Here is a 16,770-nt window from a genome sequence, read left to right as displayed (position 1 = left end):
AGCTTTATACAATTGTCGTTAAGTTAGGAATATGATTTTAGAAAAAGAAACTAGGATAACCAACTTACACACAAACACACAGATATTGGTTGCGCTTTGTGAAATTTGCCCATGATTGGCAACCTTTAAAGTTAGTGAGATCCCATAAATTTAAAGAAATATTATACAGTAGTATGATGAACTTGTGAGCAGAATTTGGGCTATGAGCAACAGAAATAATTCAATTATATTATTGTGGTTATGATCTGATAGATAGAAGGTGTGGCAGAAGGAGAGAAACAACAACTCCATGGAAAAAGAGGTGGGAAGTTGGAAAAATAAGAGAAAAGACAAAATTGTGTTTTGACTGCATGTGTTAAAAAATGTTGAAACAAAATGATACAATCTGCCCTGTTTTCACATTAATGAAAAGCTGCAAGCTTGGGAAACACATGTTTGTCCAAATAATGTGTGGTTTCTATTCTGAGACAGTAGGATGGAAAGCAAAACATAACTTTCTTAAATGTGTTTAGGGAAGACACTATCTAATGCTAAAAATATTATACTTTAATTTCATCATTCAAGAGCTGAAACAACAAAGGGGGGGGGGAATTCACAAGCCCAAACAACGGCTTCTTCTTCTTTAGCTAAGTTCAACCCTGAACAATGTTGAATCTCTTATTTTCTCCTGTTCCTGTTAGCATTACAGTCATACCTCTGGAGCTTGATTGTCTACTGGGACAATGGTAATGTTAAAACAGATCCCCTGCAAAGTGTTGCCATGTCGACTGCCGACTGAAAATGTGAACTGGATAGTCTGAGTCTCAGGGCCAATATCTTGCAACGGTGGCATGTAAGCAACTTTCATGTGGTTTACGGCATGCTAGGAGCAAAAACAAACAAACAAAATGTAAGGGATATATTCATCCCCCCATCCCCAAATCTAAACTTGCATTACTATCCATGGCATAGTATACCTTAGTTACAGGTAGGTAGCCGTGTTGGTCTGCCATAGTCAAAACAAAATAAAAAAATTCCTTCCAGTAGCACCTTAGAAATGAACTAAGTTTGTCATTGGTATCAGCTTTCATGTGCATGCACACTTCTTCACATGAAAGCTCATACCAATGACAAACGTAGTTGGTCTCTAAGGTGCTACTGGAAGGATTTTTTTTATAGTATACCTTGCAACTTCCATCAGCCACAGCCACTTTTGCCAATACCAAAGGATGGTGGGAACTATAGCTTAACAACATCTACAGGGCCACAGTGTGCTACTCCTGGTAAACATAAATGGTATAGTAATAAACTCCACTGGTTTTCTAACCTAGTGTAACCACCCTGAGACCTGAGGGTATATGGCGGTATACAAATTTTAACAACAACAACAACAACAAACAACAACAACAGTAAGATCTCATATACATTTGTACCTTGGAAGTCGAACGGAATCCGTTCCGGAAGTCTGTTTGACTTCCAAAACGTCCAAAAACCAAATTGTGGCTTCTGATTGGCTGTAGGAAGCTCCTGCAGCCAATCAGAAGCGGTGAAAACACCACCAGATGTTCGGGTTCCAAAAGAACATTCACAAACTGGAACAATCACGTCCGAGTTCCAGGGCGTTCGACAACCAAGGTACGACTGTATGAAGTGAGGCTACTGGGTGACAGGTTTTAACCTTGATAACTAACCTGTGTGAATGATATCAGTGAAGGAGTAATAGGATCCTTAATCAGTTTAGGAATGCTGTCAACCATAAACAATTTTCCAGCGTCCATGTGGCTGCACAGAAAGGTATTGTCATAATGCAGAACGCATATGCAGAATCATATAACTTTTTAAATAGCAAAAGAAGATACAAATGTACAACCCAAAACTGATTTCCCTCACCAGAAACAGTCATCATCTCCCCATTAGGGTTATATATTTTTTACCCCCCCCAAAAAAAATCCACAACTATTTCCTGTATCATAAAGGGATGAACTTTTGCTTAGAAACACTGAAAAGGGGACCAATTCTTCTTAGTTGTGCAAAAAGGTCACCCCGAAATGCAAAGTTGGAATCACCATATATGTAACATTACTACTCAGTATTAGCACTTAAGAAACAACAAACTTTATGGAACAGTTTTGAACTTCTACAGCTGTCTGGAACTTCCTAAAACTGTTTTGAACTTTCTAGAAGAATCCAAATATTGGTCTCTATAGAAAGCTTTGTGGGCAAACAACTAAACTTAATTTTTAATATTTGTTTCAGTGGCAATATACAACGTCACAGAAGAACCTTGATTTATTCTAAGCAATAAGAAGTAATGCACAATGTTTGAAACATTGTACAAGCATTAGAAAATGTGCAAGCTCCATTTCCCCTGTATTATAATACATACTATGCATGTTACATAATACATTATAGAGTTGCATATACAAAAATCGATTTATTGATTTCGGGGTGACCTTTTTTCAAAATATTTGGAAGTGTAGTGCAATCTTTTGTTTTTAAGCAAAACTTCACCTAACTAAGCTACAGGAACATGAGGTTGCAAAAAAGTTATAATCCTACTCCCCATCTTTACTGTTTCAGAAAATTTTACAATGGATTCGGAAATCAAAGCAAGCAAAATATGAAATGCAATTAGGATGTGTATGCATGTAGCTTTTAACCTTAAATTCCTGTTATTTCATCCATCTATCAGTGCTATGTGAAGCCACACGGTCAAAACCTTGAATGGTGAACTGATTGTAAGGTTCATACTTTGCGGTCTATATCCAGTTGTTTGGACTGTGCTTGCTGCTTCAAAAAAGAACTGAGGAGTCGAATAGGAGACATTAATTCTCAGAAACTAGGGCTGCCATATATTTGGGCTTTTCCTGATTTCCTTAGATTCGTCCGTCGGAAATAGCATCCGGGTGGGTTTTCCGAAAATCGGTACAAATGTCCAGGAAAACCCAGGCTTATGGAAATCCGTGTCAGAAGTGTTGGATTTTTTTGGCATAAAAATACAGTGGTACCTCGGTTTACAAACACAATTGGTTCCGGAAGTCTGTACAGGCATACCTCGGTTTTAGTACGCCTCGGTTTGAGTATTTTCAGTTTAAGTACTCCGCGGACCTGTCTGGAATGGATTAATCCACTTTCCATTACTTTCAGTGGGAAAGTTCGCTTCAGGTTAAAGTACGCTTCAGGTTAAGTACGGACTTCCGGAACCAATTAAACTCATACCTCGGGTTAAGTACGCTTCAGGTTGAGTACTCCGCGGACCCATCTGGAACAGATTAATCCACTTTCCATTACAGAGTTCTGGAACCAATTGTGTTTGTAAACCGAGGTACCACTGTACTTGACCTGTACTGTACTGTATCTTTTTTTGGGGGGGGGTGTGTGTGTGCAGAAAAAGCTCAACAACTGTGGCCCAAAAAACAGCTCAACAATGTTTGTGTCAATATTTTCATTTATTTAAAAAAATGGCAACCCTACAGAACTGCACATTCACATCTTCTCTCAACGCAGATTTGAAATTTGGGGGGGGGCAGTGTTTTGCTTTCTGCTGGTTCATTATCTTCTGACCGCTGCTGAGCTTCACCATATCAGTTTGTGTGCATTAATCGTTTTACATCTGTTCATAAATTAAGGATGGAAAATGACAGTGGTAGCTAGCAAGATCGAGACCAGCGTCATGAATGAACAAGAAGGGGAAATGGGATTTGGTCAGACTCCTTTGAAAATATTCTTAACTCCCCTATCCGAGGAACACAAATACAAATGCTAATTACTAATCACAGTTTTGCTAGGCCATCACCAGCTTTGCCATGCAACATCCTGAAAATGCACCCTTTTCTTATGAGAAGTAACCATTCACATAAGCCTTACTGGTGCACAGAAGAGAAGAATGGGGGAGAAGTTATAGTATAGATGATCTCCCTTTCCTGCGCTTCTGCGTCGATATAACTGAGATGTTTCTTTGTTAGGTGGGCGATCTCAGTTTCCTTGACAGTTAGACGGCGGCTCGTCCCTGAAACTTCTTTGGGAAGTTGGTCATCCACAGGAATTATGTGCACTCTGACTTCCTAGTGTAAGGATTTAGAAAACCATTATATAGTGGTGGTGTTCAGGACACCCAGGGCATTGGAAATATTGCAGCAAAAAGGCCATGGTGTTTAGACAGTGTTAGACAATAAGCACCTGGCACCTGCTAGAAGACATTACAAGACAGGAAAAGATACTAAAATATTCCCCAAGTGTCCTGTGGTTCAATATGTTTCTGTTAAAGTCACTATTTGAAAACTTTACAATGCATTTTCTCATGAGATCTTAAACTTGGGTTCTAGAATTGCCCATGACTGTTGTTTTTAAAGATGTGTACATACAAGTTCAATTGTTGAAACCAAGATAGACAGACAGACAGATATTACAAATAAACCCCAGCATTTTTTGTTATCCAGATTGTGTCTAATTTTTCACCATATTAAGGCAATTTCAGATTTTCTGTTTGCCTGCTATGCAATCCCTTCCCTGAACATTGATACATAGCCTTGAAATTTGTGAAGCACTTTAGTACTGTAATATAATGGGCTGAATCCTGCTTTAAGGGAAAGTAGACTATCACACTTTACAATACACTCCTATGTATGTTTACTTGGGAGTAAATCCCACAGTGAGCATGTTTAGGAGTGTGATTATAGATATATTTAATTGATTTGTTTAATTTGCAAAAAACTAACAAACTATGCTGCCAACATTAAGTGAAGCAATGAAAAGGTAAACCACCGTGAGGTGCAAATATTTAAATGTATAAACAACCTTCACATATACAAGGAGATTCAAAAATGTGTGCAAAGTCTCATACTCGAAGTCTTAAAAGTGCAATAAAGTCCGACAATAAAGTGCTATGATGTATCATGCGTTCTTATCTCTTCCCATACGTTCTTATCTCATCCGACGGGTCTGGACTCTTTCAAAGTTGAGCTGATGAATTCAGTCTTTGAGAATTGTGAACTTCGTTAGTCTTGTTAAGCCTTCACACATGAACCTTTGAAAGAGTCCGCACCCTGAGGAAACCATTCCTGTGAAACGGGCAAGAAGCTGGCCACCCGTCGGAGGAGATAAGAACATATGGGAAGAGATAAGAACGCATGATACATCATAGCACTTTATTGTCAGACTTTACTGGACTTTTAAGACTTCGAGTATGAGACTTTGCACACATTTTTGAATCTCCTTGTATATGTGAAGGTTGTTTATACATTTAAATATTTGCACCTCACGGTGGTTTACCTTTTCATTGTTTCGCCAACATCACCGCGGTTGTCTCTTTGTTGCTGCAACATTAAGTGAAGAGCATAAAAAGTCAACAATAAAATGGCATTCATAAAACACAGGTGTCATTGTGTTCTCCCAATGGCCTTACAATATATCCCCCAATGACATACCTGAGTTTCTGAAAGATTGGGAGGATCATTGCAGTCACACAGAACAAATTCAATGGAATCTTCAAATATTTCTCCTCCTAAGTGATGGTAGTAAATGATCCCATTGAATAGATCTTTCTGAAGAAATTTAGTGACAGGATAGCCTGGTGAATCACAGAAGAAAATATATTTTAGACCTATTAGAATTAGGGCCTTGTATTTAACGCCATAATGGTGCCCCTGTGAAGGCTTTGTGATTTTTCTAAAATAAAAAACCCCAACTATTTTATTGATACCTCCACTATGGAGAAGAATATGACTCTTTATAATAATAAAAAAAAATGGTCAAACTCTCTGCCACAGATTCTGTGTTTAACCTTAGGCCTCAATTATCTTCCATTTAACATGTCTGACATTACCTTCTCCCTTAAAGCTGACAGGGATATTTGGACCATGAAAATACCCTTGGCTGCCCAAGTCCTTTTTTTTATGAAAAGCAAATAAAGGAAATTTCTCCTGAGAAATAAAAAATTATGAGAAAACGTTTGCTGTGCTGTTTTACCAACCAAACTCAAAGCAAATCAGTAGCAGTCTATCAACTTTCTTGGCCATGATTGAGGTGTGCACTTTGGTTTTCTTCATTGGCTAGGGATTATTAGACAAAGGACAATAGCGTCTAGCTCAGGGGTCCCCAGACTTACCGCGCGGCGGGCCGGTGCCCGCCGCGCCGACTGCGCGGTGGGCCGGAGGGCAGGGGAGTGCGCGCGCAGCGGGCCAGAGGGCGGGGGAGTGCGCGCCTGTGCGCATGCGCACACGCACACGGGCGGGAAAAAAATCACCAAAAATCGCTTGTGTGCATGCGTATGGGCCTCCCCCGACCCGGAAGTGCACCAGAAATGACCTCTTCCGGGTCGGGAGAGGCCCATACGCATGCGCACAAAGGATTTTCGGCAATTTTTTGCCGATTTTTTAGATCGTCGCTGCGCCGCGCGCCGTGAGAGCGGGCAGCGGCAGCGGGCGGCGGGGGTCGTCGCGGGCCGGATTGGAAGGCCGATTGGGCCGCATCCGGCCCGGGGGCCGTAGTTTGGGGACCCCTGGTCTAGCTTGCCTGGATGCGAGATAGAAGGGATTTGTGAGAAGGTAACAGTTACATTTGCTGCACTGCCTCCCACGGGCAAGAATGCTGCCCAGAACGGAATGAGTTCCTTAAACTTGAAATGGCTCTCAATCCCTGGACGCAGGGCCGTCTTTAGCATATGTGCCACCAGGGGTCAAAGATCCGCCCAGCGCCCCCAAATTTAGTTTAGTCACCCCCAAATTAACTTCTATTGACCTTTTTTGGGGAGGGAGAAGCCAAAGTTGTTGACCTTTTTTTGGGGGGGGAGACAAAACTCAGTTGAGCTTTTTTTTGGGGGGGGAGAGATTGCTCACCTGTAACAACAATGCAGCGGGAAAAACTGCTTTTGTTTCCTGACTCGTTGGGAATATTTGACGCTACGGAGTAACAGAGCGACGGAGGAGGGGGCGGGGACTTTCACTCCATTGCTTTTCACTGCCACCGATCGAGAGGGACCGGTTGGCATCCCACATAATTTGGCGCCTGAGTGCCCCGCACCCCTTGCACCCCCGGGTAAAGACGGCCCTGCCTGGACTAGAGTCTCACCTTAAACAAATTCATTATGCAGGGTGCCCCCAAATGTATGGGCATTGCCATTAAGATGTGCGCACCACATCTTGTGATCGATTATGCAGGGTGGGGCTTACCTTGCAGAACCAAACCAAAGCCGAAACTCACAGCCTGTTTACTAAGGACTGGCAAACAGTTGAAATCTCAAGTGTTAAAGAGGGATATGGGATTATATCTGAAAGCAAGACATAGACAACACACACATACACACAAAATAATCAGAAAGAAAGATGTTCTCCCCTCTCCAGCTTGTCTAACATATTACCAATTAGGTCTGGTCCAGGTATCTTCATGATTTCTCCTGCCTGTGATGGTTTGGTTATATTGAAGAGTATGTAGTCATCGCTAGAGTCCATGTCGGAGGCTTGAAGCATTGAGCCTTGGATCAGAATTGTCTGTCCCTCATGCACTTCTATTTCAACATTACTGATGAGAAATGGGGGGCTGTCATCTTTAGGTAGAATGTTGATTGGAAATCTGTGGCGACTGCTGTGTTGGTTATCAAAGATCCTGAAGACAATATAGTCCTTTGTGGAATCACTGTCATCGTGATGGTAACGGACAAGACCATCCTTAAGATCTGAGACCGTGAACATGAATCCCTTTCCTCCTGTCAGACAACAGCAGGAACATGATTCATAATGGGTACTGTATATACTTTTTAAAAAGGCAATACTATTTTAGAAGGTGTGAAGGTTATGAATAGAAATGATTAAGTTAATAAGAGGTAGGAATTGGAGGGTCAAGAGCAGGAAATCATAAAGGATTTCAGCCCTGCACAAATTCACTCATTGAGGTCATCATTGGTGATCATCCCTCCTCATTAATTGCAGAAAACAATCTTGTTGCATAGAAGAGATGCTTCCAGCATTCATTGAATGAATACGATTCCTTCACTACAAACATCAGAACTGGCTTACTGGATCAATGCTGGTTCATTGAGTGACAGACACAACATCATTTTTCTCTGGGATGTTAGTGAAGCAAAGGAGAACATATTGCAATAGTATCCAAACTCCCTATGAATGCAGCAGCATATAGGCTTCCACACTGACATGTCACAAGAGCACATTATTTGGAAGAGTTAATGAGTTATCCACAATTAAAATTGCAGAATAATAATTTTGCAACAGGTGGCAATTAAAATGCACCAAACAATTTCCCACAATTTTTAATACAAATAACATGGGGTGCAATTTGACATTCTATCCCTTTTTGGGTGGGCATTTTTTTTAAGTACATGAAAAATGTGCATTTAAATTGTGCACATTTTTCATTTTATAGATATTTGTTCCCTAAAATACATGGGTTTTGTTTGTTTGTTTGTTTGTTTGTTTTACAATTTTCAATACATCCCCCCATAAAGTAATTGTTTTTTAGTTTTAGTTTTGTTTTATGTTGTTGTTGTTGTTGTTGTTGTTGGTTGTTGTTTAAAAAACTGCATTGGAAATTCATAAACACACATAAATCAGAATGACAGCTGCATTCCAATCTGCCTCTAAATCTGGGACCTGCAAATTAGGTTTGTTTACTTTGAAATGCAGACCAAACACATTTCTCCTCTATTCCTAGCATCAAGCAGAGGGTTGTGTCCAATGTTAGTCATACTCAGAGTGGAACCATTGAACTTAATGTGCACAATTTAGGACTATTAATTTCAATGGGTCTATTCTGAGTAGTACTTAGTTGGATACAACTTGGAGTCTTTCCCATCAGTGGCTAGCTAATTCTTTAAAACTGAGATACCAGGGACTGCGCTCGGAACCTTCTGCGTGCAAAAATATGTGCTCTACCACGAAGCTATAGTTCTCCCCCTAACCTTTAGGGTCCAAAGGTTTAAGAAATACATGGATGTGTCTTTAGTAAGTTCATGTGGGGCTAGTACTAGACTTACAGCTGTGCTGAAGTCATACAAAGGCATTTGTCAGAAACCATGCCTTGCCAGGGTGCTGTATAGTTCTCACAAGTGCTGTCTTGTCTAGGGTTGCGATACATCTGGAATTTCCTGGACATATCCAGAATACTGCAGTCGGCAGAAATCAGTGTCCAGGCAGAAATCGCTCAAATATCCAGGATCCAAGCTCAACAACTTTTCTGCCTGAATTTTCACTGTTTGAAATATGGCTACCCTAGTCTTGTCATGAGCCCAGTAGTGGCTTCCTCCTCAAGTCCTCATTGTCATGGCAGCTGAAAAGGTGAATTGTTGCATGAACTGCACTGACCAAATAGTAACATCTGTATACAGACATCAGGGAGGACACAATACCTCTTAGAGTGAGCTGTCCATGCTGTAGACCATCAACAGTGACTATGCGAACACCACCGATGTCGTCATTGTCTACAATCTGAAACTGCTCCCAAGTTATAGGGCGAGACTGTCCTTCCAGAAGATCAAGACCTAGAACAGAAACCCTGAACCTGTAATTTATGCAGAAAAGTAAGAACAATAAGTGCAACCCAGCACTAATGGTTAATTCCTTTCTATAACAGACACCAACCACTTGCATGGGACCTTTGAGTAAACCACATTCAAACAACCATATGGTTTACCCATGCAAGTGGTTGGCGTCTGTTATAGAAAGGAATTAATTTCATCCATATAGAGCTCTGGAGGGAACTCTTTGAAGCCTCATTTAGCACTGACCCCTTCAAGAAACTTCACTGGGGACAATGGCAGACCCTCTGATTGTCCCTATTTTCCAGGCAAAGTCCCAGATTTACAGAAGCCATCCTGGTTTCTGATTTGATCCTGAAATATCCCACTTTTCCTCAGAACATCCCTATTTTCACCAGAGAAAGGTTGGACGATATGGAGTTATCTGACCCCCGAGCCATCTGAAGGCAGCCCTGTTTAGGGAAGCTTTTTAACATTTAATGTTTTATTATGTTTTTATATATGTTGTAAGCTGCTTAAAGTGGCTGGGGCAACCTAGTCAGATGGATGGGATAATAATAATAATAATAATAATAATAATAATAATAATAATAATAATAATAATAATGGAATAGGACATGGGTGGCCAATTCCCAAGAGACTGCGATCTACTCACAGAGTTAAAAAACCCTTTTGGGGGGATTCAGATCAAAGTTGTTGAGCTTTTGTTAGGAAGGAGGAAGGTCCATTTTTGGGGGGGTTCGGGTCAAAGTTGTTGAGTTTTTTCAGGGAGGAGGTAGGGAGCTTCCTTGGGAGGAGCCAATGATCTACCAGTGATCTACCACAGATGTCACGATCTACCTGTTGGACATGCATGTAATAGGACATCCCTATTTTCATGAGAGAAATGATGGCGGGTGTGAAATGGCTTTCAGATCACATGTTCATTTAGATTCAACAAGGGACACATGATCCAGATATGAGTTGACATCCTGAACCTCCCCTGGGTCTTCCTAGGAGGCAGCATAAAGCTAGTGTCACACTGAGCCTGGTTAGCTCAGTGGATTAGAGTGTGGTGCTAATAACCCCAAGGTTACAGGTTTGATTCCCATATGGGACAGCTGCATGTTCCTGCATTGCCGGGGGTTGGACTAGATGATCCTCAGGGTCCCATCCAACTCTACAATTCTATGAGTCAACAAGTCCATGACAGAAACAAACTCAGGGACAATTTCTGCAGCTACCATTTTCACAAAATAGCATATTCTCGTGCGGCTTCTCATTTAAGAAGGCTAAAGAACCTACGGAAAGAATATTGGTTTGTTGCATTTGACCTCTGCAGCCGCATCCTGTCTTTTAAAGAAAACTACCTTGCATAATATGAATTCTCACCGGTATTCCATGAGACCCGAGGAGCATTTGTGTGTGCTGTTCTAACAGAGATATGGAGAGTGATTGGTGAACTTCTTTCAAAGTACAAATCGTGAACTTCAAACTCCACCTGTTACACAAAAATGGAAATAGCATTTTCTAAAGATTGTCTGGAAGGTAAAACAGAAGCTGTCAAGTCGGAGACTATTGCAGAGTGGAGAACCTGTGGCCCTACAAATGTTGCTGGGCTGTTGACCATTTGGGATGCTGTCTGGGGTTAATGGGATCTGGTGTCTAACAACATCTGGAGGGCACAATTGTTTACCACCCCCTGAACTAGAGAAATCTCAAGATTTTGAGCTCACAATAACATAGGCATCAACTTCCGGATAGGAAAATAAGGGATCAGCGGCGGCAAGGCACCGGAAGTCACTTCTACGCATGTCCAGACATGCGTAGAAGTGGCTTCCGGTGCTGGCTCTGCCCGATTTCCGGTGCCCAGATATGGGCAAAGCGGCACCGGAAATCGGTTCTGTGCATGTCCAGACATGTGCAGAAGCAACTTCCGGTGCTGGGCTGCCCGTGTCCGCATGTCTGGGCACCAGATATTGCTTCTGCGCATGCTCGGGCATGCACAGAGGCGATTTCCGAAGCCACATGAACGAGCAGCCAGCTGGGAGCCGGGACATGGCTGCTGGTGCTGACAGGAGCTGCAAATCCAGGGGAATTATGGGATATTTTTCAATTCGGGAGACCAGCGGGAAACAGATTTAAATCCGGGGGTTTCCCGTGAAAAACGGGAGACTTGACAGCTATGCAATAACATAGGAAAACAACTACAGAGAGGTTTAAAGTGCTAAATGGAACCAGAATGTTTAAAAGGCCATATGTTTTCCTCCATAATCTCCCATATCCCCCCCTTTTTTTTTAAAAAAAAATGCTGTTCTCTTTAGTCAGTTTGTACAATTTAATTCTTTAAAAAATGTTTCACACGTGAGATATTCATTTTAACTTCCACAAGAGGGAGCACTAATTATACTTCCATGGTATTTATGCAACTAAAATGAAAATGCCAAGGATTCTTTAAAAGAATAGAAATCACCCCCTTTTTACCATTTTTTGAAAGAAAAAAAACCAAACCAGAAAAAATAAGGTAATAGATAAAAATAGGCTAAATAGCAGCTTATGGGACACATTTTCACTAAGGAAAGGGCACTGATGTCTCGGTTCCAACCATATTCACTGCCATCGCTATTTGCTAAAATTTAAAGATGACAAGATCCAATCATAGGTATCATTTATATTTTCTGTTTAAGCTCTCGTAAGCATTTATGCATATCAAATACTTGTAATTCTTTTCTAATGTTATTAAAATGTATAAGTTCTCCCATTTATCGCCTCTCAACATCAACCGTTCCTTACACAGCACACAACAGAACATGACAGATTCCCTGAAAGGATTAAAGGACAACATTGGATGAAAAACATTGGTAATAATAATAATAATAATGATCATAAAGCAACTATATAACTTTAAAATGCTGTGATCCAAATTTTTAGTGACTTGGGAATTTATAGGGAATGTGGTTTTCATGTTTATTAAGTAGCAAATAGCCCTCATGTTTCTGACGAATTAACCAAGGCAGTTAAGCAAACTTTAGTGACACACTGAGATGTCATGTTGCTTCACATGTGCATGCAGGTCGCCAGATTCCTCATGATTTGACAACTTAGCATTTGATGACCTGTATTACAATGTGTGAAATGACTCTGTTGGAAAGCGCTGTGATGTAACCAGAGAATGGGTCAAAAGTCCAGAATCCCACTGAACAGGAGCCCCCTGTTCTGAAATGAAGTAACACCCATTGCAATCCATAGAGAGGGGATCTAACAAAGTTATTAACTCCAGAGTCCAAAATTACCTAACTGCCACCACCATGATTGGAAGTCACTTATCTGTTTCTGGGCAATGATACTCAGCATGGTTCTCCCCCTGCTGCGAGGTAGGTTAGGCTAAGAGATGGCAACTGGCCAAAGGTCACTCAGTGACCTACGCAGCCGAGAGGGGATTCGAACCCCGTTCTCCCAGGTCATAGCCCAGCATTCCAGTCATTGTGCCACACGAAGGGGTGAGCTCCCGTTACTCTGTCCCAGCTCCTCCCAACCTAGCAGTTCAAAAGCACGCCAGTGCAAGTAGATAAATAGGTACTACTGCGGCGGGAAGGTAAACAGCATTTCCATGTGCTTTGGTCATCATGGTGTTCCGTTGCACCAGAAGGGGTTTAGTTATGCTGGCCACATGACCCGGAAAGCTGTCTGGGGACAAATGTCGGCTCCTTTGGCCTGAAAGCAAGATGAGCGCCGCAACCCTATAGTCGCCTTTGACAGGACTTAACTTTCCAGGGGTCCTTTACCTTTACCTACTCAGCAAAGAAATTCCCAAGTACCCTATGCGACAACAGAAGTGGAAAGAGAAAGGATTGCCAACGAAGGAGGAATGGTTTATGAAACTGATGGAACATAATGACATAAGGAGGACATAATGACAAAGTTTTTGAGGAGTAATGGAGACCACTGATCTATCAAATAATCACCAATATATGAAGATGCAGGCAGGATTTGATATACAGTCAAACCTTTCGCCTTCCGAAATGTTTGCCAACCAAGGCGCAGCTTCCGATTGGCTGCAAGAGCTTCCTGCACTTAAGCGGAAGCCGCGTCGGACATTCGCTTTCCGAAAAACGTTCGAAAACCAGAGCATTTACTTCCAGGTTTTTGGCATTTGAGAGTCGAAACGTTCCAAGACAGATGTGTTAGGGAACCGAGGTATGACTGTATAAGCTAGGCAAAGGCAAACTCGGCCCTCCAGATGTTTTAGGACCACAGTTCCCATCATTCCTAGCTAACAGGACCAGTGGGTATGGATGATGGGAATTGTAGTCTCAAAACATCTGGTGGGCGGAGTTTGCCTATGGTATAAGCAATAGATTACTGAAATATTTGATGGTAGCGGGGTTAAGATAATAAAAACATGTGTATTATTAAACAGCTAATAAAAAGGAATAAAAACAAACATCAGGACAGTAGGAATGGGAAGTTATCAAGAAACTGTGTATGTTTTTTTTTTAAAGTCTATCTCGATAAATGCTTTGAAATCTTGTGAGAGCCTTCATTAAAATGATATAAAAAAAGAAATTCCCAAGTACTCCAGTTTATGTGATATGTTAATGGGACTTGTGGACTTGACTGATGCAAAGAAAGGGCATCGCTTTGGTTACCTCATAATTTCTCCTCTCTGTGTGGCTGCTGTTTGGTGGCTGATAAGCAATAAGCATATCATTGAGGCTGTTCCATGTGAAGGATGAGATGGGCCTCGTGTGGTCTTGCAGATGAGTGATGTAGCCTTCCCGGGGTGGTTTGGTGATGTTGAAGACGAGCAGGGATTTGGCTGTTTCACTGTCTTCGGCATCCAGTATGGTTGTTGACAAGAGGCTCAGAATGAACTGGTCTGCTTCTAGGATTTGCATAGCCATGAAGGCAGCTTGGGGCGGCTGGTTAGGAAACGCGCCTCCAATGTGGACGGGAAGCCAAGCATGCTCAGACTGCGGAACAAGAAAGAAGCAACAAATCAACAGGTGCAAAGTAAGCATCTAATTATGGCTGAATGCTCTTCTGGCAGCCTAACCCAGTGGTGCCATCCAAGTGTTTTGGACTGTAATTCCCATCAGTCCCAGCCGGCATGTCTGAGGCTGATGGGACTTGTAGTCCAAAACATCTGGAGGGCACCAGGTTGGCGAAGGCTGGCTTCACCCAAGCCTGCATCTGTTTATGCCAAAGTTCCTTCCTATAAGGCCTTTACCTTGTAGATGGTCTTGCTTCTGCTGTCTGTGAGATCCAGCCTGATGGGAATGTAATCAATGTTGGGTGAAGGAGGGTCCAAATGCTGGTATCTTAGGCCCATCAGGAGAAAATCTTCACAGCTCACTTTAATGTTCTGTACGGTCTTCAGGCCTGAAACACAGCTCCCAGATGGACACTTTCCACCTCTCCTATGTCCTAATGGCCCAAAGGAAATCACAGTGGGTTTTTTCTCTCTCAACAGAAACATAGACAGAAGATGCAAACCAGAAACCAGAAGCTAGGAACAGTTCACCACTGAAATACCTATGGGAAGGAATGAGGGGGCTATGAGCCAGTATGGTGTAGTGGTTAAAAGCGGTGGATTCGTATTCTGGTGAACTGGGTTCATGTCCCCGCTCCTCCACATCCAGCTGCTGGGTGACCTAGTCACACTTCTCTGAAGTCTCTCAGCCCTACTCACCTAACAGAGTGTTTGTTGTGGGGGAGGAAGGGAAAGGAGAATGTTAGCCGCTTTGAGACTCCTTCAGGTAGTGATAATGAGGTATATCAAGTCCAAATTCTTCTTCTTCTTCTTCTTCTTCTTCTTCTTCTTCTTCTTCTTCTTCTTCTTCTTCTTCTTCTTCTAATTTTTATAGCCAGCTCCAGCTTTATGTTCTGTGTGAGTCAGGTGGAGTACCTCTCTGTTCATGGAATGCACTCCCCATAGCTGCCAAGTTATCCCTTTTTTTAAGGGATTTTCCCTTATGCTGAATAGGCTTCCTCGCGAGAAAAGGGAAAACTTGGCAGCTATGGCACTCCCTGAGAAGCCCACCAAGGACACATTTGGCTGGTGTCCACTCTTATTATTTTTCAGGCATCATGTTAAGGCACATCATTCTATTGGGCAGATGCAGAAGCTTACAAGGGTGATTGGGGGAGCCAATGTTGTATGCATGACATCAGGACATTGGAAAGAGCTGGGGCAGAGCCAAACATGGCGGCCGTTCAGTTTTAATGGCCGGTGGCTCCTCCTCCCATGATGTTCCATGATACATAATGTCATGCGTCGCCCAATGTGGGAGAAAATTGGTGCTCCTGTACAAGCTCACCACTAAATGAAGATATTTGTGATGATATAACAGGTGCCGAGAAACGAAGTGTACATACCGGTTGTGGGAGGGAAACTGTGAGGCTGATCTCCACGAGGTGGTTCTTCTTTTGCTAATCCTCTGACAAGTTGCCCATGGGCTGGTAGGAAAGTTTCTAAAGAAATCAGGCTTATGGTACAATCCAAGTTTCTTTTCCTGTTGTAGTCTAAAGTAATTACGTTCTTGTCAATGACATTGGACAGGCCATGAAAATCAGGGACCTGCAGGGCACTCGAGCTCATCTTGATAATATTACAATCTGGTTCAAGTAACTTTACAAGGAAGGGAACCATTTCGGTAAATGTCTCGGTTTCTGTAAATCTGCAAAGGGCAAGCAAAAAGACAGTCAAATTTTAGGAAGCAAAAGAGTTGGGCACATTTTGGAATCGACGGCATTTGGTATATTTTAATTGGGCAGAAGTAAAGTATGGAAGGGTGACTGTGAAATTGTGTTTCAGTGTATCTGATGAAGTGTGCATGCACACGAAAGCTCATACCAAAATAAAAACTTAGTCTTTAAGGTGCTACTGAAGGAATTTTTTTATTTTGTTTCGACTCAGACCAACACGGCTACCTACCTGTAACTGTGAAATTGTGTGTGCATGTATTTTAAAATGTCAGTTAAGGCAATGCTGCAGTTTCTTAAATTGTAAGGGTGTGATCTCAAGGTCACCATCTTTCTGAAGCTAAGCAGATCTGTATGTGGTAAGTCAGTGCCTGGGTGGGGGTGATTGTCTAGAAACCACATGGATGCAGCCTTGGACGATGGAAGAAAAGCAGGATACAATTGTAATAAAATAAATGAAAATAAATCAATAAACATAGGGCAACTGTGTGAAGTTTGGATGCTTTTGATTGCTAGGGGGTGGGGAGTCAATAAAAAGCCAAACAATCAACCGGCCAAAAATAAATGGAAAAAATAAATCTCAACAACAGCCATCAATCACAACAGTCAAAACTGTACAG

The 16,770-nt window shown here is 41.9% G+C and overlaps 1 protein-coding gene across 1 annotated transcript in view; it reads right to left on the bottom strand.

Annotated features, from left to right (window-relative positions):
- FREM1 (FRAS1 related extracellular matrix 1) overlaps positions 1 to 16,770 on the bottom strand; it is a 94,111-nt gene that overhangs the window by 56,516 nt on the left and 20,825 nt on the right. Inside the window, exons 4-13 of the mRNA XM_088658441.1 lie at positions 15,824 to 16,125; positions 14,676 to 14,872; positions 14,095 to 14,418; positions 10,838 to 10,946; positions 9,338 to 9,469; positions 7,337 to 7,681; positions 5,406 to 5,548; positions 3,847 to 4,043; positions 1,671 to 1,761; positions 695 to 862 (exon numbers count right to left, since the gene is read on the bottom strand). Of these exons, the coding sequence (XP_088514567.1) occupies positions 695 to 862; positions 1,671 to 1,761; positions 3,847 to 4,043; positions 5,406 to 5,548; positions 7,337 to 7,681; positions 9,338 to 9,469; positions 10,838 to 10,946; positions 14,095 to 14,418; positions 14,676 to 14,872; positions 15,824 to 16,125 (2,008 nt within the window). The remainder of the gene's footprint in view (positions 1 to 694; positions 863 to 1,670; positions 1,762 to 3,846; positions 4,044 to 5,405; positions 5,549 to 7,336; positions 7,682 to 9,337; positions 9,470 to 10,837; positions 10,947 to 14,094; positions 14,419 to 14,675; positions 14,873 to 15,823; positions 16,126 to 16,770) is intronic.

This window comes from Zootoca vivipara, chromosome 15 (genome assembly GCF_965207765.1).
Source record: "Zootoca vivipara chromosome 15, rZooViv2.hap1.1, whole genome shotgun sequence".
Taxonomy (NCBI): domain Eukaryota; kingdom Metazoa; phylum Chordata; class Lepidosauria; order Squamata; family Lacertidae; genus Zootoca; species Zootoca vivipara.
This window is presented reverse-complemented; position numbering and strand designations above follow the sequence as displayed.